This window comes from Oryx dammah, unplaced genomic scaffold, assembly GCF_014754425.2.
Source record: "Oryx dammah isolate SB20612 unplaced genomic scaffold, SCBI_Odam_1.1 HiC_scaffold_11072, whole genome shotgun sequence".
In the NCBI taxonomy this organism is placed as follows: domain Eukaryota; kingdom Metazoa; phylum Chordata; class Mammalia; order Artiodactyla; family Bovidae; genus Oryx; species Oryx dammah.
In genome coordinates this window covers 2,662,609-2,688,047 of record NW_024080466.1, presented here as the reverse complement: position 1 = coordinate 2,688,047, position 25,439 = coordinate 2,662,609, and the positions used below count along the sequence as shown (strand labels likewise).

Here is a 25,439-nt window from a genome sequence, read left to right as displayed (position 1 = left end):
GTCAGAGTCTGGTGGGGTGGAGATGGGGACAAAGGAAAAGCAGGTCTGGGCCAAGCCTGGGAGATTATAGTTTGTATCTGTGTCCTCTCTGGATTTGTGGGTGTCGGTTCATGAAGGAGAGGTCCCACTTTCAGAGCCAGGAACAAAGCAGACATCATTGAGTTTCAGACATTCCTGAAAAGTGATTTCCAGGATGGCTGTGGGGAATTCCCTGGCAGTTCATTGGTTAAGGCTCTGTGCTTCCAGGGTTCAGATCCCTAGTCAGCAAACTAAGTCCCCAGTTGTCATGGGGCGTGGCCAAAAAAAAAGGCTGGTTGTGGGTCTCAGGAGGCAGGTGTGGAATGTGAAGCACAACTCCCTGAAGCATCGTTTTAAGATACTTAAATTCTAGCTTGAAAAAGGTCCTTAGGGAACCATTTTTCTCCTTCACAATTCAAATAAGAGCACTGAGGTACAACTGAGTAGGTTATGTGGATTGATGAAGTCACACGTCTGGTTAGCAGCAATCTGAGGACTGACACCTAGTCTCCTGAGGACCAAGTTCTTCACAGTTTCCTCTGCAGCGAATTGGTGGGGACATGAAACACTCTGAACAGACCAATGAGCCCATGTTTATGCTGTTGTTTATTTCAATAGGTCATTTCAAACTGGTCGCTTCCGAACAGATGCTCCATTTACCAGGCATAGGTCAATCTGCTACTGCTCCGTTCGGAACCTGTTTTTATTTACTTGGATTTTTTTTTTTTTTTTTTAATAACTGAACCTGGCATCCCTGCTTGGCTGACAGTGTTGACCAGATTTCTTTTTCAATCCTCTGTTCTCACAAAGCATCATGAAGAAAATCACTGCCCATCCACCTCAATACACAGGAAAGTGGAAATATGGGACGTGATCACTGCAAACAGACCATTAAGTAGTGGTGTTCTGGCCTCACATTAAATCCAAACACAAATATAAGAAAGGAACTGAAATTTATGCCTCAGATAATGAAATGTGAGTATAAATGGAATTAGCAGCAGCTGAGCGCTTGAAACACCATTAAGAGTAAACTGTCTTTTGTTTTTGCAGCTGGTTCCCTATCTGCGATCCAATCTTACGGGTTTTAAGCAACTTGAGATACTTAACTTCCGAAATGGGAGCGTGATTGTGAATAGCAAAGTGAGGTTTGCTAAATCAGTGCCATATAACCTCACCAAGGCGGTGCGAGGTGTCTTGGAGGATTTTCGTTCCACAGCAGCCCAACAACTTGATCTGGAAATAGATAGCTACTCTCTCGACGTTGAAGCAGGTAAAAGAATCCAACCCAGAAAATCATGGGAGTGTTTTTGGTTTTGCTTGTTTGTTTAAGCATGCAGCTCAAGTTTGAGGCCACAAAAAATAAACTTATAATGGTATTTAGCAAAATAATCTTTCGGAAGCTATGAATCAATATAGTAGAAAGGTAGGGCCCTAAGACATGCAAGTTAAGGTTTTCCTTCATTAAAAAACAAAGAGCAAGCATACCTCTTGCTTCACAATCTGGGCACTTTAGTTTCCTCACAGAACAAAACTTTTGCTATGCCTAAGAGATTTTTCTTTTTTTAATGTAACCCACACCTAAGCTAATTTACATCCTTCCAGAAGTCAAAAGCACTTTGTCAATCAACAGCAACCACCTAAGAAACCTTCCAGTCCTGTTTAAATATGGTCATCACCTCTTCATAGCATAATTCAGGATGAAACTGAGACAGTGTCCCAAGGAAAGAAAACTAATCATTAGACCAAAACTCCAACTTCGAAAAAACCCACTTCACCATAGAAGAATCATGTCCCTTTCTATATGTGAAGGTTACAACAAAGTAGAGTTAGATGTGGAAAAAAAAAAAAATTAAAGATACAGGGACTTAGCCTGAAGCTACATAATAGAAAGCAAACATTTGTTCTGATAATAAAGCACAGTGTATTGTATCAGTGTAAGAAGCTATGCCCAAAGTGGAAACTGTTTTCACCATTAGCTTCAAAATTCTGTTTTCTAACCAACCGAAGGAAATTTTTAATTCCCCGGAGTGCAAGCAGGCAAGGCTCCAAATCTACTGGCAAAGCGACCTTCGAGTAAGGTTCAAAACAAAGCTTCCTAATTGGCTATGAATTAGTGAAGTGGGTCTGTAACATCCTCCCTGGATTTCCCCAGACTGAAAGCAGAGAGAAAGGCCTTGGGCAAAATGCAAACACAAAGCCTCTGTTGGGAGATACTTATCTTTGACTGAGCAGAACTTTGAGCAACTTTAAGAAAATTGGCTCCTACCTTAATAAATAGGATTATTAAAAAGACAGAAAGCCCTGAAGGTGCTGAGCCCGGAAGCACTTACCTTTGAACACAAGCAGCTAAGCAAACCCTATGGACCCCCCTAGGAAATCAAAGACCTCCTAAACGCTAGTAAGATACCTCCTCTTCCCCTGAAAACTTCCAGGGGGTCCCTGCCAGTTGAAATCAGAAGACCAATTTTTTCCAGTCAATTGAAAACAGAAACATATATAGGGAGAAGTTAGCATAAGAGAGGCAAGGGCCCAATCCCTTCCCTTCCTTCCTCCCCTGCGGAGCTGACAGACAACAGAGAGACCCTTCCAACAACAGGAGAAGATCAAGCGAGGAGCCCAGTTGAGGCAGGGGAAAACTGGGCACCTCTTAGAAAGAGGGCAGGAGGCTGGTAACGCATTTGCCAGTGATGCACAAGAGACCCTGGTGATGCTGGAAGGAAGCACTGCAGAAAGTCATGACTCTGTAAGACCATGGTCCTGCATCTGTATGCTGATGATGCTGGAAACGCAGTCTTTGTGCATGCGTGCCGAATCAACTCCCGGAGACAGAACTTTGGGTGAAGTAGAAAAGAATAATGTTACTGCAAAGGGGGCCAGCAGTCACATGCCTCTCAAAACTGTGTCCCAACCCAGAGTTGGGGGAGGGATTTGGTGAGGAGTTTTACAGCAATCGTCCAAGGGCAGGGTTGCTGATAAGGATTGGGTTCTACCAGGCCTACATTCTGGCTGCAAGAGATCCAATGATAAGCTTCTGGGGTTTCTTCTATCTGTCCTCAGGTGCTCTCTAGACGAGCTTATTGAGGTTATCATACTCTGATCTTCTCTGGAAGGAAGAATGCTGACATCTTCCATTTGTTTGGGTTTTAGTTTCGAAAAGAGCTCAAAAACACTGTTCTGTGTATCCCTTGAGGCAGAACCAGGACTCTGCCCCGAGGCCGCACTGTTGCTTCCTGACTGCTCCTCCCTTGTCTCAGCACCCTCTGCCTCCCCTGATTAGGACTATTTAAAGCTGCCCTTTGAAACTCAGGGAAGGTCATGCTGGCTGGAGCCTGTTCCTTACAAACGAGAAACAGGGGACACAGAAATGCTTCCATACCCAGGAGCTCCACAGTGTTCTGCTTGGTTTCACTAACAGCAACACTCCATCTCCACAACTGGAAAAATGGAGATAGTGACTGTTGTGAGGACCAATCAAAATTATATTTACAATACTTAGTGTCACATTTGACACACTGTATTTGACTAACAAACGTTAGTGGTTAATATGATAGCAGTGTCATTAGTAAATGGGCTAATACTTTGTGATATGAACAGGGTACCAGTGGGAACAGTGAAAAGTACCATGACAAGGTATTTGCGTGGAGGGTCAACTGAAATTATTTCACTAATTTCTCATGACCAGTTCTGCTGTGCAGCCTTTCCTCTAAGAAGCCAAGAGCAAGAGAAATGAGACAGTGTTAACATGGGTTTCAGTCCCTGCATGCTTGCTAAGGCACTTTAGTCATGTCCGATTCTTTTGCAGCCTTATGGTTGCATGGAATTCTCCAGGCAAGAATACTGGAGTGGACTGCCATGCCCTCCTCCAGGGGATCTTCCTGACCCAGGCACTGAACCCGCATCTCTTATGTCTTCTGCACTGGCAGGCAGGTTCTTTACTGCTAGTGCCACCTGGTCCTTACTGAAGCCAAATTTACACTGATTACTTTAATGGTAGAACAGCAGCGGAAGCTAGAGAGCATTGGGCAGCCTGGGACATTACCTTACTCTACGTCTGGCTAGATAGTTGGAAAGTTCAGAAGCTCTGAATTTTTGATACATTGGAGACTCATAGAAAAATTGAATGAATGGACAGATGGATAGATGGACAAGGTCTGCCAAGAATGACTATTGTGAGCCAGCTAGGACATAAGTACTCCCTAAACCAGCGGGTTGGAAGACAGCAGATTTAGAAAGCCAAAAATTATTTTATAAAAGTTAAAAATAAATAACAAAGAACTTTATGAACTACATAAATCAACATGGATAGATCCAGTATTCAGAAGGGATCCTATTTATACTCAGAAGCCACTGTGCCATCTACCCCCAGAAATGCTCCTTCCATTTGACAGGGAGCTGGACAGGGTAGGCAAAGGTGGGGCTTCCTCCTACCTCGCTGATTTAGTCATTTCTCAGAAAGCAAAGTGCAGAGCCACCCATGTGACCAGCAACTGGCTGAGACTGATTAAACCGTGACCATCTTCTACACACGTGTAATCCAAAACAATCACCGCTCATTCACCACAGTTATGAACTGTAAATATGTGAGAGTCCCTGCCCAAAGGAACATGCCCAGTGGTCACCTTACAACAATGCTGGAATCAAAGTTATTCCTTTTTCCTTCAAAGACCTTCTAATGAGCACTTTCTGATATGCTTTATTTTATGGTTCATTCACTCAGTCTTGTCTGACTCTTGGTGACCCCATGAACTGCAGCAGGCCAGGCCTCCCTGTCCTTCGCCAGCTCCCAGAGTCTGTTCAAACTCATGTCTATTGAGTCGATGATGCCATCCAACCATCTCATCCTCTGTCGTCCAGATCTCCCTCCTTCAATCTTTTCCAGCATCAGGGTCTTTTCAAATGAGTCAGTTCTTCCAATCAGATGGCCAAAGAACTGTAGTTTCAGCTTCAGCATCAGTCCTTCCAATGAATATTCAGGACTGATCTCCTTTAGGATGGACTGGTTGGATCTCCTTGTCATCCAAGGGACTCTCAAGAGACTTTTCCAACACCACAAGACAGACAGGTCACGGTGGAGAGGTCTGACAGAATGTGGTCCACTGGAGAAGGGAATGGCAAACCACTTCAGTATTCTTGCCTTGAGAACCCCATGAACAGTATGAAAAATGCTTCCGCAGAGTTCATTAATTTCATACTTCTATGAATTTATTCATTTTATAAAACTTCTTGAACTTGAAATGTAAAATGTTCTTAAAACAAAAAGAACACCCGTATACTTATTGTATAGTAAAGTGTCTATAGCGTCAGTTCCCCTATACAATTTTAGTTTGGAGAAATATGCACAAAATTAGTATTTTGATTATAGAAGAAATGGGCTTCTGGATTTTAAAACAAATTAGGGGAAAATAGGCACATGGTTTTCAATAGTTTTCTTCCTTTTTTTTTAATCTAGAAGATGACAGGTATTTTGCTCCCAGTTTTTCAGCATGACTAGCTAATCCAGATTTTCTGCTTGTGGTGGTGTATTTGAGTGTAAGCTGTCATGGTGACTGACAGGCAAGCTGATTAAAATGTCTTCCTCATAGAGTAAACCAGTGCAACTACTTGATTGTGCTGCCTCTCAGCTCCCTGGACCCCTAGTGAAGATAATTACTTCAGCTTCCTAGACAACAAGGATTCACATTCTAATTTACACAGCCTCTGGCTCTGTAGCCAGTAAGGTCTCTTCCGGTGTCTAAGGCTTGGCTGATTCTCAGCAGTGCCCATTCCCCAGCACATAGTAAGGGAGATCACAGATCAGGACACTTCTAATCAAAATCCCAATACCTAAAGGTCATTTTAGCCGATACATATAGCCTCCCTGATTCAGGCTGGATCTTGCAACTATTTCCTTGAGATCACTGATGAAAACTCTCCTTGAAAGAGAGTTAAAAGGGGACATTTTGAGGGAGATAAAGGACAGCTGCTGGAAATACCAAACATCAGGAATACATATGTAGTTTTGTCTCTGGGAAAGAATCTCAAGAATCGTTCCTTCGAAAATGGGAGAAGGTATCCTACCATTTCAAAGTTTTCCAACCAGGATGGCCAAATATAGCAAAACTAAGTTACTGGATGTCTTACCCCTTTGCCCTTTTCTCGCCACTTTCTTGGGAGAAACAGGCTATTAGAACTAGGGCTACAAAACCCTGGAGGATCTCCTGCCTCAAGTCCAGTGTTCCCCAGCCCAGGAGCTCCTGGCTTTACCATCCATGCCTCCCACAGCCCTTATCAAAGAATAGCCTCCATGTGTGAAAAACATACCAATCAATCAGGTAGATAGTGGTTGTAGTCACTAAGTCGTGTCTGACGCTTGCAATTCCAATGGACTGTAGCCTGTCAGGCTCCTCTGTCCGTGGAATTCCCCAGGCAAGAATACCAGAGTGGGTTGCCATATTCCTCTCCAGCAGATCTTCCCAATGCAGGAGTCAAACTTACATCTCCTGCATTGCAGGTAGATTCTTTACCACTGAGCATTAGATGACAAATAACGGTTTAAAGAGGATATGGAAACAGATTTTAAACAGAGAACAAAAGCAAATGATGAAATCTAAATAAAAAACAGAAAATACAATCACTGTATCATATCCACTATCCATACAATAATTTCTGACTTTATAGAGGTGTGAAATGCCATTATCAATACTAAATGGGAAATCAGTCCAAGTTACTGTCTTTTAGGTGTCAGCAAAGTGCTGGGAGAGATTGGGGGCAGAAGGAGAAGGGGACGACAGAGGATGAGATGGCTGGATAGCATCACTGACTCAATGGACGTGAGTCTGAGTGAACTCTGGGAGTTGGTGATGGATAGGGAGGCCTGGCGTGCTGCAATTCATGGGATCTCAAAGAGTCGGACACGACTGAGCAACTGAACTAACTAACTAAAGTGTTTCTTAAAATGCCAGATAGTTAATATTTTAGGCTTTGCAAGTCAATAAAGCAGAAGTAGATGTTTTTCTGGAATTTTCCTGCTTTTTCGATGATCCAAAAGATGTTGGCAATTTGATCTCTGGATCCTCTGCCTTTTCTAAATCCAACTTGAACATCTGGAACGTATCAGTTCACTTACTGTTGAAGTCTCACTTGGAGAATTTTGAGCATTACTTTGCTAGCATGTGAGATGAGTGCAATTGTGTAGTAGCTAGAACATTCTTTGGCATTGCCTTTCTTTGGGATTGAAATGAAAACTAACTTTTCCCAGTCTTGTGGCCACTGCTGAGTTTTCCAAATTTGCAGGCATAATGAGCGCAGCACTTTCACAGCATCATCTTTTAGGATTTGAAATAACTCAACTGGAATTCCATTACCTCCACTAGCTTTGTTCATAATGTTGCTTCTTAAGGCACACTTGACTTTGCAGTCCAGGACGTCTGGTTCTAGGTGAGTGATCACACCATTGTGGTTATCTGGGTCATGAAGATCTTTTTTGTATAGCTCGTCTGTTTACTTCTGCTTTGTGGACTACACGAAAGCCTTTGACTGTGTGTACTACAACAAACTGTGGAAACTTTTTAAAAAGATGTGAACACCAACCACCTGACCTGCCTCCTGAGAAATCTGAATGTAGGTCAAGAAGCAATAGTTAGAACCAGATATGGAACAATGGACTGGTTCCAAATTGGGAAAGGAGTACGACAAGGCTGTATATTGTCAATCTGCTTATTTAACTTATGTGCAGAGTACATCATGAGAAATGCTTGGCTGGATGAAGCACAAGCTGGAATCAAGACTGCCAGGAGAAATATCAGCAACCTCAGATATGCAGATGACATTACCCTTATGGCAGAAAGCAAAGAAGAACTGAAGAGCCTCTTGATGAAAGTGAAAGAGCAGAGTGAAAAAGTTGCCTTAAAATTCAACATTCAAAAAACTAATATCATGGCATCCAGTCCCATCACTGCATGGCAAATAGATGGGGAAACAGTGAAAACAGTGGCTGACTTTATTTTGGGGGGCTCCAAAATCACTGCAGATGGTGATTGCAGCCATGAAATTAAAACATGCTTACTCCTTGGAAGGAAAGTTATGACCAGCCTAGACAGCATATTAGAAAGCAGAGACATTACTTTGCCAACAAAGGTCTGTCTAGTCAAAGCTATGATTTTTCCAGTAGTCATGTATGGATGTCAGAGTTGGACCATAAAGAAAGCTGAGTGTCAAAGAATTGATGCTTTTGCACTGTGGTATTGTAGAAGATGCTTGAGAGTCCCTTGGACTGCAAGGAGATCCAACCAGTCCATCCTAAAGGAAATCAGTCCTGAATATTCATTGGAAGGACTGACGTTGAAGCCGAAACTCCAATCTTTTGGCTACCTGATTGGAAGAACTGACTCCTTAGAAAAGACCCTAATGCTGGGAAAGATTGAAGGCAGGAGAAGGGGACGACAGAGGGTGAGATGGTTGGATGGCATCACCGACTCAGTGGACATGAGTTTGACTGAGGTCCGGAGGTTGGTGATGGACAGGGAAGCCTGGCGTGCTGCAGCCCATGGGGTTGCAGAGTCAGACCTGACGGATCGACTGAACTGAACTGACTGAATCTGCCCTTTGGAGCTCAGGCAAAGTCATGGAGACTAGAATTTGTTTCAGTAAAAAAGAAACAGGGAACACAGAGAGGCTTCCATGTCCAGGAACCTCACAGTGTCCAGCTCAGTTTCAGGGTGGGGCTAGTCTAGAAAGGGCAAGAGGAAAATAGAGAGATTCCTAGGAGAGGCAGGGTACTTCTCCCACTGTGAAAGGAGGTTTGGATACAAAGTAAAGATGTTCAGCATAGAAGGAAGGGAAGGCAAGAATGAGGCAGTGTTACCCCCAAACACAAGGTTTCCCTCTTGGTGGGTGTCTAGCTAAATAACACGGCCAAGCAGAGAAGGCAATGGCACCCCACTCCAGTACTCTTGCCTGGAAAATCTCAAGGACAGAGGAGCCTGGTGGGCTGCAGTCCATGGGGTCGCTAAGAGTCGGGCACAACTGAGTGACTTCCCTTTCATGCATTGGAGAAGGAAATGGCAACCCACTCCAGTGTTCTTGCCTGGAGAATCCCAGGGATGGGGAGCCTGGTGGGCTGCCGTCTATGGGGTCGCACAGAGTCGGACACGACTGAAGAGACTCAGCAGCAGCAGCCAAAGAACAGGAGAAGTAAGGCTGTATTACTTGCAGCAGTAAGGAGAACCCCGTGGATCCTCCCCCAACCGCAAAATTGGGGAAGTTTTAAGCCAAAGGTACATGCATATTCATGAGGGGCTTGAGAAGAGGAGAATTAAGGACAAAATTAGGACAAAGATTAACGGAGTCAGAACTTTAGTTGATGGAAGTCAGCAGGGTCAGAAAAGGTCAACATCATCTTCTCTCAGGTTCCAGGTGACCTGGAGGTTGAACCTTCAGGCTAACCTTTCCCACTGAAACAGAACTGGGAGTCTTTACAACTGATATGTTATCTTTGCTATAGGTTTGTAACTTTAAAACTGATATGTTATCTTTGTTATTTCTCTGTTGTTTGTTTCTGCATTCTTTTGTTCCCTTAAGATTAATTACTGAAAACTGTTCAAGGGCAAACACTGTAGCCAGGCTTAGATCACAAAATAGCTTAGGCCAAAGTGGCTTCTCTTATGTCAATAAAGCCATGCCTGGTTCTATCTCCCGAGAACCCCATCCTATCTGCTTACAGCAGCTCAGTTAAAGTCAGGTTGTTAACAGCCCCTGTTCAATCTATTTGCATCTTCTCTGGGGCCCATTTTTCTGTTCTTTCTCCCCCGGCTCCCCTCATGATTTATGGATTTTTAAACTTTAAAAAAAAAACTGTGAAAGTCTTCAGACTAAGTGCTTAAAGCATTCCCAAGATTATAAAGTAAAAACACATAGAGTTTATCATTCATAAAACGCTGAAAATTTAGAAAATACTTGTTAAAAATCTATAAATAGTTACAAAGGACACATAAAGTAACTCATTTTTAAAAGATGAAGGGCAAAATTAATAAAATGCCTTAAAGATATAAAAATATTTCAAAAGACATTTTGGGGGAAGCCAATTTTATGAAAATGGATATTAGGTGAAATGACCTCTAACCTATGAAGTAGGCATCTGGAGGCCTGGGTGGAGACAATACTGAAAGGATGCATTTGGGTGAGTGAAGAGTAGATGAAGTTCCTTTCAGCTGACAGTTCATAGGTCGTTAGAATCCTCTGCAAAAGCGGTCTAGTGGAAGAGCAGGAGCAGAGGCCACATTTCTGTGAGATTGCAATGATATGGAAAATGAGGACGTCAACATGCCCTGTCCACCTCCCGTCTTACAAATTGGAGCAAGGCTCCAACCCTTCCACAGATACTGGAAGGTAGGGGGTGCTATCTTCCTTGATGATTACATGTCAAAGGGATGGCTCCCACGTCCTGCAGAAAGTAAGGAGTCCAAATTCTGGCAGGAAGCTTTAAAGAGATTTCCATCTCAAACAGATAGAGGAAGAAGTTACAAGTTTTCTAAAGTCTTACTCTTGATGCCAAAATTTGGCCTCTGTGCACTGGTGCCAAATCAAATCTGAGAGACAAGAGTTTCGTGTGAAGCAGAAAAGGATTGCTTTATTGCTTTGCCAGGCAAAGGGGGACACAGTGGATTCATGCCCCTCAAGACTGTGTGTACCAACCTGGTGGGATTTGGTAAGGAGTTTTATAGCAGTGGTTCAAGTATGCGGTTGCTGATAAGTCTAGGCTGTGTGCCGGGCACGCACTCCTTTAATCTGGTCTCAGGCGGCCTTCCCTGAAATGAAGAAGCTGATATCTTCTATTTATTTGGGGTTTTAGTTCTATTCTTGTTGTTCAGTCACCCAGTCACGACCGACTTTGCGACCCCATGGACTGCAGCACGCCAGGCTTTCCTGTCCATCACCAACTCCCAAAGCTTGCTCAAACTCACATCCATTGAGTTCTGTAAAGACCTCAAAGATAGTGTTCTGTATATCCCTTGAGCGGAACCAGTACCCTGCCTGAAGGCTACGCTATTGATTCTTGGCTGCTCCTCCCAAGACGGTATCCCTTCCCTTCCGTGATTAGCAACTGTTCGAATCTGCCCTTGGGAACTCAGGGAAGGTCATGGAGGCTGGAGTCTGTTCCATACAAGAAATGGGGGATGCAGAAAAGTTTCTGTGGCCAGAGCCCTACAGGGTCCTTCTCGGTTTCACAGTAAGGAAAGAGAGGTCAAGGAAAGAAGCCTGGGTAAAGATGAGTTGAGCTTAACAGTCCCAGACGGCTTAACAGTCAGAGGATGTAGCATTTCTTTTCTTTGCCCCAGTTGTAATATATTTATCGGCAGTGCCCAGACAGACCAATTATTTAGGTGCATTTGCAAAATTTGAAGCAAAACCCAGTCGGGTCTTTTTCTTTTCTTTTGGCCTAATGTCAGGGTGGAAAGTGGATTGGGGTAGCAGTGCTGGGAGGGGGCGATGTTCTTCCTTTACTACTTGGGGACTAAAGAGAAGAAAAAGAGAATTTGAAAACCCTCCGGAGATTTCCAGGTGAGTCTCATTCCACATTCAGATCAGCACCAGGATGTGGGGCTGCGTCCTCTAAAGAAGGGGTCAGCAGCGGTTAGGGCAGAGAGCATCTCAGAGGCGCAGACAGGTAGGAGAAGCCACATGCTGTTGGTACAGCGTGCGGTTTGCCTTTCACCTTTTGAAACTCCCTGAATAAATGAATCTGTGATATAAAAAGTATAAACCAATGTTAGAACCATCTGATTCATCAACTGAGAAGCTGAATAAATCACAGCTTGCTCAGTATTCTGCTGGCATCCCCGGCCACTAGGGTCGTCTTTCATTTAAGCTGCTATGAAAATTCTTCAGAAGCATGTAGGGCTTTTATGCCAGTTAGCTGTGCAGGCTGAAGATTTCAAAAATGCAAACCTACATCTAACTTATTCCAACTTCTTCTCTTCTTGAATTCCTAAAAATCTTCCTCAGAAACAGGCAGACCTCAAGGCTGGTAAGTGGTAAACACTGAAATTAATTACAGTCTGGCATCCAAGACGCTTCCAGCCAGAATGTGGGTCAATGCTCGTTTTCTCTGGAAAGTGCCTAACTTGTAAGACTCACACTTAGTCACCAGCTCTGCGAAGGTGGTAGTTGTCACTCATCACAATGGCAATAAAAATGGTAATCGCTGTTAATTAATACTATTTTTTTTAATCTTAATAAATAACTACACAAAGTTATTTCCCCCCCATTCCATAGTTGAAGAAACTGTGTTTCCTAAAAGTGTAAGTAACTAATGTTTTACTGTTAAACAGTCACCAAGGGCTGGAACTGAATTCAAAGGCAGTTTTATGTAATTCCCTCAACTCTACCTACTGCCTCTTTGTGAAAAGGAATCTTTTTAACACTCCTCCTACTGGTGTACTGGAGAAGGAAAGGCACCCCACTCCAGCACTCTTGCCTGGGAAATCGCATGGATGGAGGAGCCTGGCGGGCTACAGTCCATGGGGTCACAGAGAGTCGGATTATGCCTTAGCAACTGAACAGCAACTACTGGGTATACACCAAGTGTTTAACCCACTTAGAAAAGGTGACAACACACTTCAGGCTAATGAAAGCTAAATGAACTATTAGGTTCTACATCTCACCAAGCGAAATTTCCTACAATATTTTACCATATTCTAGGATTAAAAAAAATTATTCTGTTTCTGTTCCTGAAACAGAAGTCCTAAGCTCCCCTTTCCATGTTCTGCTGCCCCTGCTAGGAGTGCAGTCCCGGCTAGGGCAGCCTCAGGACTCTCCTCCGGGAGGCTCACCCCAGCCTCCCCCATCTCCATCTCTGGCTGTGTCTCCTGCTGCCCTGTGTTCCCTATGCTGCCATCGTGGGGGATTTTCTGCTAACGCCTGCTTCCACTAGGGAACCACAGTGCCAGCTGGACTGCCGGACAGCTTTTGCCCACTCCAGAGTTTCAACCTATGCTTTCAGCCCACCCCCAACCACCCCATGGAGCTTCCTTAAGAAGCTCCCAGGGTCCTTCATCCAACCCTTAATGCAAACCCTCCACGTGAGCCTGGGCTTCCGCCCAGCTGCAGGGCCACCTCCCACGCTGCTGTCGGGGTCCCCATCTGTCCTGGGACACTCAGGCCCTAAGATCAGTGCACTCAGAATCCCTCAGTCTGGCAAATATAAAAAATGACTGAGAGCAGAGATCATTCTTCAGCCTCTTGTCCAGGGTAAGCTACGTGTGTTTGCCTTGGAAGTGTTCCTGAAAGCCTACTATAAACAGGCTGTGGTGGTTGTTCTTGAGAATGGTAGAAAATTGAACTGAAACCCAAGCTTCTTATCGCATGCCCCTTCAAGCCAGAAAAAAAGTCCCATGGATAACTGACTCAATTCCACAAACTTGGAGTGTATGCTCCGACAGCCATGAGCATGGTCCTATGTATCATCAAATAATAATTATTCCTAATCCTACTCTTCAGCAATAAGTCATAGCAAAACCTTTCTTGCCAATAATAAAGTAATAATAAAATGATAAATATGAACTTAAATGTAGGTTTTTTTTTTTTTAAGTTCTTTTAGTCACTGACCTGCACAATAATTCTGGAGCCTGGCTACATCTCCTGCTAGCTTTGTTCCAGTAGGACACCTCAAATGGGAGATTTATTATATTTGATCTGGAGGAATATTAGTGATCACCTTCTTTAAATACCTCTTTTTATAGTGGGAAGAAATGGGTCTCAAACAACCAGTTCTTCTCACCCAGGGTGCTTGGGCATTGACAGCAAGGATGAGCAGGTTAACTCCACAGCAAGTGAAGCCAAGCCCACAAAAGTCCTCAGAATTTAGGAAAATAAGCCAGATGCACATGTGTGGAAGGTGAGGCATCTGCATTATATCTCAGAGGAAACCCCAGAAGGGCGCCATAGTTATTCAAATGACTAAGCACTCAGCACCAAGCACTGAATCGATACTCATGCCTTAAAAACGAGCAGTCAGAAGGCCAGGCTGCCTAAGGATTCCCTGGGCTCTAGACCCTTTGCTTCATGCATATTAATTTTAAACATTAATATTAATTAATGTTTAAAATTATATATCCTATCTGCAGTGGTATAGCGACAAATATAATCCAGGCTGCATTGTATTAAATTTTTTTTTTCTGATTTCGAAGAATTTAAAACATGTTCTTAAGTTCCTAAAAGTATGGCAGTCAAAACTGTGTGTCCAGTGCCCCTGCAGATTATATGGATTGGGATGTGTGAGTTTGTCATTCTCTGATGCCCCAGGCAAAGGAATGTCACCCCCTCCTCCCCACCAACAAAACCGGGACTGCAAAGCCTCCATGGTTGGGGCAAGAAGGGGCCCCTGCTTTCCACTGCTTTCAGACTTGGTCTCAGCCTCCTAGGAACTCCAGAGCCCTGGCTCTGCCTTTCTGAAATGGGAAAAGATGAGCCAGGAGTTTGCAATATATCCTTCAGCCGGCCAGGCCAGATCTGCTGTGGTGATCAGAGTCCTAATGGCTCTATCACCGGTCCTCTGGAGCTGCCCCTCCCACCACCCGATTCCTGACAGACCTTGCCTCCCTGCACCAGTGCGCTCAGCATCGCAGTTTTCAGCTCAGTTCAGTCTCTCAGTCGTGTCCGACTCTGCGACCCCATGGACTGCAGCACGCCAGGCCTCCCTGTCCATCACCAACTCCCGGAGCTTACTCAAACTCATTTCCATTGAGTCAGTGATGCCTTCCAACCATCTCATCCTCTGTCGTCCCCTTCTCCTCCCTCCTTCAATCTTTCCCAGCATCAGGGTCTTTTCCAATGAGTCAGTTCGCATCATGTGGCCAAAGGATTGGAGTTTCAGCTTCAGCATCAGTCCTTCCAATGAACACCCAGGACTGATCTCCTTCAGAATGGACTGGTTGGATCTCCTTGCAGTTCAAGGGACTCTCAAGAGTCTTCTCCAACACCACAATTCAAAAGTATCAATTCTTCGCTGCTCAGCTTTCTTTATAGTCCAACTCTCACATCCATACATGACCACTGGAAAAACCATAGCTTTGAGTAGACAGACCTTTGTTGGCAAAGTAATGTCTCTGCTTTTGAATATACTATCTAGGTTGGTCATAGCTTTTCTTCGAAGGAGCCAGCATCTTTTAATTTCATGGCTTCAGTCACCATCTTCAGTGATTTGGGAGCCCAGGAAAATAAAGTTTGTCACTGTTTCCAGTGTTTCCCCATCTATTTGCCATGAAGTGATGGGACCGGATGCCATGATCTTAGTTTTCTGAATGTTGAGCTTTAAGCCAGCTTTTTCACCCTTCTCTTTCACTTTCATCAAGAGTCTCCTTAGTTTTTCTCCGCAGTTTTTAAGGAGACAAATCAGTTCGGACTCATATTAACGATTTAATTTCACTCCGAGTCTATTTCTACTTCTTTTGCTATTGAGCGCCACCTAGCGATCACTAGGTTTCATCGCAAAAAAAAAAAAAAAAAAAGTCCACAGTAAAGGCCTAACAGGCACTCAGCCGGGAGCAGCCCCAAGAAGCCTAGGTTTCAGCCACACTGAGCTGAAATCCTGCCCTAGGACGGAACCCTATCAAAGGAGATGCCTCACCTCCTGTCCAACATTTGAGTGTTAGGGCAGCGCAAGGCACGGGGATGATAAAATGGTAAAGAATGATGAAGTACAGGGCAGAAAGGGATCAATACACAGACCCAAGGATTTGGGACAAGTGACAGGATGTTCTAAGGGTAGGCGTGTGAGTGCAATGATCCAGAGTTAGTGACACGTGGGCCTGAGACCCTCAGGGGCTGGAGGGAAGGGAGAGTCTGTGTTCAAGCCTGAGCAGATGAGTAGAGTACCTTCGGGATCGGTAACAGAGGGTTTGAAAAAGACAGTCTTGGACCATCAGGGACCTATGAATTTATAAACTGCTTGATGACCTGGATCATAATCTTTTTAGCTTTAACTGTAAAGTGCTTCCAAGTGTCCCTGCAGGCAGCAGGGACTGTTCACACTTGGGAATGCTTTTCAAAACCTTTAAAATGCAAACCTACTGCTCTGGATGCATGCCTGCTAAGTCACTTCAGTCATGTCTGATACTATGGACTGTAGCCTGCCAGGTTCCGTCTGCCTGTGGGATTCTCCAGGCAAGAATACTGGAGTGGGTTGCCATGGCCTTCTCCAGGGGATCTTTCCGACCCAGGGATCGAACCCGTGTCTCTTGCATCTCTTGATTGACAGGCGGGTTCTTTACCACTAGCGCCACCTAGAAGCTACTGCTCTGTAGGCTGCTGCTGCTGCTGCTGAGTCGCTTCACTCGTGTCCGACTCTGTGCGACCCCACAGACGGCAGCCCACCAGGCTCCCCGTCCCTGGGATTCTCCAGGCAAGAACACTGGAGTGGGGTGCCATTTCCTTCTCCAATGCATGAAAGGGAAAAGTGAAAGGGAAGTCGCTCGGTAGGCTAGTCCCCCCCAAAACGGAGGGAAAGCAAGTACTCTATAAACTAAGTGCATTTGTTCTTCAGAGTTACCCAGTTCAGGGCCCCCAAATGTGGATAAATTCATTTCTCAGCTTCTGCCTTACTGTGTCCGGTTCAGTTTTACTGGTGCATAGACTATGCTTGGCTGGCCCGAAAGGAACACTGGCAAAACAGAAACATTTTTTAAAATAGAAACTCATGTGGCTACCCCACATTTCCTATTCCTTTTCAGAGGGGCAGGCCTGTGCATTCAGCCTCCTTCCCAAGTTAAATCTGTTTCTCCCCAGCAGAGAGAGGGCGGTGGAGACTCCGCTGTCCCCTCGCGGCCTCTGCTTTCAGGGCTGCAGGCCTGGGTGTCAAGCTGCTGACAGCTGCTATTTATTAAGCCAGACCCCGGACGTGAACCACCTGGGTTGTCAGGGTAAATGTGAGTTATTTTCTAAACAGTGACAAAGATTCCTTTACGTGGCCAGCTTTAGGAACTGTCAGGCGGGGAAACATCGCATTACTCAGGCCTCTTTGTCCACAGGAAACCTCAAATTGCAGAAAAATACAACTTTACGTAAATACCTAGCAGGTCTACCTTGCTGGGAGATCCAAAAATATGTTTTCAAGGAACTGCTCTTGCCCACCCTTTGGACTGGTCTCACTGACCTCCCCCGCTCTCTTTTTCCAGCACAAGGAGGTACTGGCTCAGAAGTGAACATGAGGGTCAGTGGAATCTCATCCCACAAGCTGCCTACACCCACAGGCAGGGCTTCTGTGTGGCCAACAAACTTAGCAAAGCAGCTGACTGCAGCCTTCACTTGAAGATGCACAGTAGACATTAGCTTATCAGTGACTCGGAGAGGCTTACAAGGAAAAAGAGAGGGGACTATAGCTGGAGTCAAAGTCCAAGGGAAAGAGAGAAACCCGTTATGTTGATCTCATCTAGCATTTTTTTTAAAAATTAGCCACCAAGCCTACTTTCAGTGTGTGTGTGTACTAAGTCGCTTCAGTCATGTCTGACTCTGTGCGACCCCATGGGCTGTAGCCCTCCAGGCTCCTCTGTCCATGGGGATTCTCCAGGCAAGAATACTAGAGTGGGTTGCCATGCCCTCCTCCAGGGGATCTTCCCAAATCAGGGATCCAACCCACATCTCTTACGTCTACCTGCATTGGTGGGCTCTTTACCACTAGCACCACCTGGGAAGCCCCATAAAACATGAAGTCCGGCTGAAATCGAGCTCTGCAAATGCTCCCGCTTGGGAGATACCAGCTCAGACGATCACTGAAACGATCCTAACTGAAACTTCTGAGATCTATGTCCATGTTTTCTAAAGCACAAGTCTGATTACAGCCCTCCCCTGCCCTCACACCCTCCATGGCCCTTACCTCCTGTCGAGTCCAAAGTCCTTAGCACGGCATTCAAGCCCTACCAGAGCTTGGCCAGAACTCACCTCTCCAGGCTCAATTCCCTTCCTTCCCGTCCACGAGTCTGCTCCCCGCTTGCTGACTTGCCCTGCTCCCTCTTCACATGCCTGTTTCTCTCCCACCTCCATGCCTCTGCTTATGCTGGGTCCGGTCGCAATTCCTTTCCTAGCCTTTGCACATCCAAATGCAATCCACTTTGAACACAGGCTTCAGCCATCTCCCTGGCCCCTCATCTCTAATGCATCCTCGTGGTTAGAGTTCTTATACTAGACGAGACACTTGGCTTCTTGTACAGGAGCATCTGTGTGTGTGTCTTACTGTCCCCCCTCGGCTTCTTGAAAGAGTGGCTTCACACCGGATTGCCAGTCCCCTAGTCCCTAACTGGCTTCCCTGGTAGCTCAGCTGGGAAAGAATCCACCTACAAGGCAGGAGACCCAGCTTCAATTCCTGGGTTGGGACGATCCACCAGAAAAGGTATAGGCTACCCACTCCAGTATTCTTGGGTTCCTTGGTGGCTCAGATGTTAAAATCCACCTGCAATGCGGGAGACCTGGATTCCCTCCCTGGGTTGGGAAGATCCATGGGCTACCCACTCCAGTATTCTGGCCTGGAGAATTCCGCGGACAGAGGAGCCCGGCAGACTACACTCCGTGGGGTCGCAGTCTGACGTGACTGAGCAACTTTCCCTTTCACTTCACTAGTTCCTAGCACATGATAGGTGCTTATTGAAATAATCTGAAGGGTAAGTAGCTGATGCGATTCAATGGGAAAAAACAGTGGTCTGGGGACCCGTGGCCTGTTGTGGTTCTGCCCAGAGCATGTGATAATACTGACCTTTTGCTTCTCCCCTGGAGACCAAGGTGTGCTCAACTCCAAAAAGACAACGAAGGGGCTGGAAGGGGCCACGATTCTCCCAGAGCTAGATAGTCTGAGATTTATAATTGTCTGTTGATTTGTAATGCACTTGATCAAGATTTTGAGACAATCCTACAGAATTAAGAATAGAGTGTCGGTGTTCTGGTGGGTGGAGCATGATACTGGATGCTTGGGGCTGGTGCACTGAGATGACCCAGAGGGATGGTATGGGGAGGGAGGAGGGAGGGGGGTTCAGGATGGGGAACACGTGTATACCTGTGGCAGATGCATGTTGATGTGTGGCAAAACCAATACAATATTTTTTTAAGTAATTAACCTCCAATTAAAATAAATAAATTTATATTAAAAAAAAAAGAATAGAGTGAAAAAGAACAATTGATGACTAAAAACAAAACAAAGAAAGACCTGAGGTCTATTTGAATTTTCAAAGAAAAGAACCTCTAGGGATCAGCAAGAGACTAAAAGAGATTTTCAAACCAGGAAGTTCTGGAAGCTACTGACTACTACTTTAAAAGGTAACCCTGATCTTAAATATGTGTTTACCAACTAATCGCTGCAGAAAATGTTTGCCTTAAAAAAAAAAAATTCTAACAAAGAAAAAGAATTTTATTGAAATATAATCGATTTCTAGTGTTTCGTGTGTATAGCAAAATGATTCAGTTATACATACATACAATATACATGTATTTTTTCCATAATAGGTTATTACAATGTATTGCATATATTTCCCTGTGCCATACAATATCTTGCTAATTTATTTTATATGTACTAGTGTGTATCTGTTAATTTCAAATTCCCAATTCATTCTTCCCCACTCCCTTCCTTTTTCGTAACCATAGTTTGTTGTGGCTGTGAATCTATTTCTGTTTTGTAAATAAGTTCACTCGTATCATTGTCTTTTTAAGATTCCACATGTAAGTGATACTTAAGATATTTGTCTCTCTCTGATTACTTCACTTAGTAAGTGGGTCCCTCCGTGTTGCTGTTGCGTGTATATATATATATACATGTTCTTTATCCATTCCTCTGCTGATGGGCATTTAGGTTGCTTCCATGTCTTGGCTACTGAACATAGTGCTGCTATGGACACTGGGGTGGGTGTATTGTTTTGAATTTAGAGTTTCTGTCTTTTCCAGATATATGCCCAGGGGAGAAAAAATTTAATTCTCTAATGAGGTGGTTGTCAAAATGTGTTGCCCTGATCAGATACATTAACATCATCTACATTAGAGAATTTTTAAAATGTTCTGCTTGGTTTTTTCTTAAGATTTTTTTTAATGTGGACCATTTTTAAAGTCCTTATTGACTTTGTTACATTATTGCTTTTGTTTTTTGTGGGTCCTTTGGGGTTTTTTGTTTGGTTGGTTGCTTGTTTTGGCCATGAGGCATGTGGGGATCTTAGTTCTCTGACCAGGGATCGAACCTGTACTGCCTTAATTAGAAAGAAGTCTTAGCCAGTGGACTGCCAGGGAAGTCTCCCTCGTCTGTTTGTTAGTGCCTTAGAGATACAGATTCTTGGTCTCTAAACCTCCAACATCAGACATTGTGATGGTGGGGCTCAGGAGTCTGACATTCAACAAGGCCTCTAGCTGATTCTCACGCACACCAGTTTGTGCATAATTAAATGCGGAGCTGAGTATGTCATCACCTGTGTCTGTAACCTCACTCCTTAAAGACACAGGAATGGCTCGGTTCTCTCTGCTCCACTCTGTTCTCACTCCTGCACCCCTCGCGTCGCAGTGGCGCGATGGCAAACCTACTCGATCTTCTGCCTTGACTTTTGCCGGTCCCACTGCTCAGGCATCCACGCATCAGTAAAATAGACCCTGTTTTCTACAGCGGATCAAGCAGATCCCTGCAAGTTCCTGGCCTGTGGCGAATTCGCCCAGTGTGTGAGGAATGAGTGGACCGAGGAAGCTGAGTGTCGCTGTCCATCAGGGGACCCAGGCCCCTGTGCTCCCATAGAGGACTGTGAAGACATCCCGGGGAAGGGATCGCCGTGCAGGTGAGGCCAGCATCCCGGCGCTGAGACCCGAGAATTCGTTCCTTAGACTTCTGAGACACCCATCATTAGAATGTCTTCACATGGTCCCTTAAACCTATGATTCTTAAACTTCAGCAAGAATCTGTCAGAGAAGTACTTGTGGAAATACACGTGGCCGGGCCATGCGAGGCTGCTTGTGATTCACTGAGTCTGGGTAAGGCCCAGGCATGGCTGCTGCTACTGGGCCAAGGACCACACTTTGAGAACCACTTGTCCTCAGCCTTTCCACAGTGTTTCATTAAGACCAATAAGGGAAGAAAAATGAGCCTATGTCAGTTTTTAATGATATCTAATGGCCACTTACCCCAATTTCCCACTGGGGGGCTCATGGCTAGCTGCTTACATAATCAACAAGAAATGAGAGAAATTTAGCCCTTTTCTTGATGAAACATACCCTGTTACTTTCAAGTATCTTAAAGACCATTATCCGGTAGGGGTTAAGAAGCAATTGGCTCAGCAATTTACTAAGCAAGTAGCAAGACACATTTCTTAACTTCTCTAAACCTCAATTTTTTCACTGGATAATGAGACTAATAAACCCCCCCTGCTGGCTTGCTGCAGCGGGTATATGAAATGACATTTATTAAACATCTTTACAAAGAACACAAAACACAGAGTATCTTTTCAAATAAGGGGGGATTATAATGATGCTGTCAATTTTCCCTGAGTTAATCCCAATTAAAACCCTGACAGGATTCGTTATGGAATTTGATGTTCTGGAAATAAAAAGGTACAAGAGAAAATCTTGAAGTACAGTGGTGGGGAGGCCACTCTATAAACTAGAAACACATAAAATAATAAGATTTAAAGCATTAATATAGATACAGACCTAGACAGTAGATCAATAAAACATATATAAGCCCCAAACAAAACCTTATATATCAGGAAATTTATCTTAACAAGCATTTCAAATCAGTCAGGTAAGTATAGAGTTAACAGCAATCAGTTCAGTTCAGTCGCTCAGTCGTGTATCAGTTCAGTTCAGTCGCTCAGTCGTGTCCGACTCTGTGACCCCATGAATCGCAGCACGCCAGGCCTCCCTGTCCATCACCAACTCCCGGAGTTCACTCAGACTCACGTCCATCGAGTCCGTGATGCCATCCAGCCATCTCATCCTCAGTTGTCCCCTTCTCCTCCTGCCCCCAATCCCTCCCAGCATCAGAGTCTTTTCCAATGAGTCAACTCTTTGCAATAGGATAAAACTGGCCCTCCATTTAGAAAAATAAATTAAAATTAGTTTATTACCACACACAAATCAACATCAAAGATTCAAACCTAAAATTGGAAGTGTGAAAATATGAGGAGACTTTTTTCTACATTTCTACAAATTGGGCTTTGAAAAAAAATTTTCCTGACTAAAACATCAATCCAAGAAGACATTAAGAAGAGGGTTTCCACAGGGGCAAGGACACCAAAAATAAAATAAACAGATAATCAATGAGGTGGGAGAAAAATACTCACAACTTATAGATAAAGGATGAATATCCCTACTAATAAGAGCTCCTACACATCAATAAAAGGTAAACATACTAATAATAAAATGAGCAAAAAATACAGAGGCAGAGTTCATAGAAGATATCCAAATGACCCATGAAGCACAGGAAAAGATAATCAATCTCACTACAAGTAGGGAAATCTAAAAACAATATGAAGACATCATTCGTTACTCATGAGTTTAGCAAAAGGTTAATAGCATCCAGTGCAGATAATATCAGGGAAAAACTAGTTCTATCAGGCATTACCAGTAGAAAAAATGGGAAGACCTTATTGCAAGAGAAAGTTGTCAATATTTTAAATTTGACTAAGACACTCTACTTTTAGACAATTATCCTTACAAAAATAGTTGCACTTTGCAATGTTCACAGAATCATTGCTTTGAGCCATGAAACAATTGTGCAGCTTATCGGTAGGGAATCAGTTAAATCCATAGTGTGGAGTTATATTCATTGTGGCAATTAAAAGCAGTAAGATAGTCTACTAGAACTGCTGTAGAAAAAGAGCAAGACATTTCATTAAATGAGAAAAGTAAATTTCAGGATAATAAATGCCATTTATGTAATGGATTAATAATAGGAATATGTACTTATAAGTATTTTAGGTTCAACCATATGGCATTGCCATTTTGTCAGTCACAATTCATACAATGTTATATGATTCATTCTAGTGATAGTCACTCAGTCATGTCCAACTCTTTGCAATCGTAGGCTGCCAGGCTCCTTTGTCTATGGAATTCTCCAGGCAAGAATACTGGAGTGAGTTGCCATTTCCTTCTCCAGGGGATCTTCCCAACCCAGGGATCGAACACATGTCTCCTGCATTGCAGGCAGATTCTTTACCATCTGAGGCATGAGGGAAGCCTACTATTGAGAGACATTTCTAAGTATAGAGACAGGTCAGCTTAAAAAGTATCAGCTTGACTTTATCTTGTAATCTATAGACAATACATTGGAATACGTCATGAATCCATACACCTTTTCCAAAGGAATACCGGAGACAGACAAATGGCAAGCATCAATCAGATGAAATAATTTAGATGAAGCTTCTCTCTCTTGGAGAGATGGGGATTGGGCAAGCAGTCAGGAAGTGAATACAATGTGCTTATATTTACATAGCAAATATGTAGACTAATAGGTTCACTTAATTATCATTCCACTTAACAACGGAGAGGAGCAGATCTGTGGTCCACAGTTTTTAGTTATGTGAATATGTTCCTGTTTCACCTGTGTAACATAAAATGAAAGGGGGAGGAAAGGAAGAGAGAGTAATGAGCAAGGCCCCGATAAGACGTGGAAGAGAAAGGGGTGGCCCGTGCCCTTTACAAACAATGAATATGATTTCTACTTTAGTCAACCTTATTTCCTGGTTCAGATGGCTATACAATTTGTCATTTTAGTCACCCTTCTTCTAGAGGAAGAAAGACCACTTTCTGGGTGGTTATGAGTGAGATGGGCAGAGCAAAGCACACGGCGATCTGGAAAGCTGTCACGAAGGTTTGCCTCCTCTTACTGCCTCCCCCTCTGCCTGCCTCTGGGGGTTGACAGGGACCCCAAAATGCAGTTACACAGGAATAAGCTGCCCATTACGCCAATTCAATTCAACAACATGTTTGAGTACCTATGTGCTCGTTGCCATGTTAGATGCTGGGTAATAGGAAGGGAGGGAGGGAGAAAGGCCCCATGGACTGTAGCCTGCCAGGCTCCTCCGTCCATGGGATTCTCCAGGCAAGAATACTGCAGAGGATGGCCATTGCCTTCTCCAGGGGATCTTCCCCACCCAGGGATCAAACCCAGGTCTCCCGTATTGCAGGCAGATTCTTTACTGTCTAAGCCACTGGCGAAGCCCAATAGATAGGAAGGGAGGGAGAGAGAAGGAGAGTTGGGGGAAAGGACACCAGAAGAATGAAGAGAAACTCAATTTCTTCGGGGGGTGGTGAAGAGAAATCTGCCACATCCCCTCAATTCTACTCTTTCCAACTCCTTGATTAAAGATCCCTTTTCAAATGTGAAGTATTAAGCCCTGAGTATTATATCCTCTGGAGAAGGAAATGGCAACCCACTCCAGTATTCTTGCCTAGAGAATTCCATGGACAGAGGAATCTGGTGGGCTGCTCTCCATGGGGTCGCACAGAGTCAGACACGACTGAAGCGACTTAGCATGCATGCATGCATGCATTGGAGAAGGAAATGGCAACCCACTCCTGTAGTCTTGCCTGGAGAATCCCAGGGAAAGAGGAGCCTGGTGGTTTGCCATCTATGGGGTCGCACAGAGTTGGACATGACTGAAGCAACTTAGCAGCAGCAGCAGCAGCAGCATTATATCCTCAGCATGAAGATAAACCCCACTGCCCCCATGAGCTGCTTCAGACAGATTCTCACTGGAGAAAAATCGGAGCCCAGTGGTGCTCTGAGCACCTCTCCTGGACCCCCACCACCTGCCCTTTGTCTCATCAGTTATTTCCGTCCCTCACAAGATGCCATCATTTGTGTGACTCTGGCAATTTACTTATTTGAGGATCAGATGACAAGTGAAGTATAGATAGGTGGGGGCACAGCCACACCCAGCTGCAGACTGGCTGCCTGGGAACTCCTGAGCCCCTAGCCATTCTGAGAACCCAGGGCAAAGCCTCACCCACCAGTGGACTAACAACTCCAGGATCCCCAGAGCCCTTAGTCAGAGACCCTGGAACCTGGATTCACCCCTCAGTGGGTAGGCACCAGCCCAAAGATCCCCTGGGCCACAGGCCTCCCTATGAGCAAGCTGCCTCCTGGTCTGAGACACCTTGGAGCCCTCAGTCAGCTGCCCTACTCATGGGTGGGCCAACACCTCTTTTAGAACATCCTAGACCCCCAGGCCAGCCACATTAGGAACTGGCTCTGCCTACCAGCAGGCTAACACTGGATCCTGGACCACTGGCTCTGTAACAACCCACCCTAGAGCCAGGTTCCACCCGCCAGTGACCTAGTGCTAACCTTGTCACCCGTCAGGGCCATGTAGTCAGCCACCCAATGACCTGGTCCCACCCACAGGTGACCAGTAGCCTCCACACAAGTCAGGGTTTGGCAACCAAAGAGACCAGGACCAGGCACATCTACCAGACCATCTGCAGTAGTCAGC

The 25,439-nt window shown here is 44.6% G+C and overlaps 1 protein-coding gene across 1 annotated transcript in view; it reads left to right on the top strand.

Annotated features, from left to right (window-relative positions):
- Positions 1-25,439, top strand: part of LOC120860405 (interphotoreceptor matrix proteoglycan 1-like) — a 157,171-nt gene that overhangs the window by 125,159 nt on the left and 6,573 nt on the right. Inside the window, 2 exon segments of the mRNA XM_040236206.1 lie at positions 1,069-1,288; positions 20,621-20,786. Of these exon segments, the coding sequence (XP_040092140.1) occupies positions 1,069-1,288; positions 20,621-20,786 (386 nt within the window).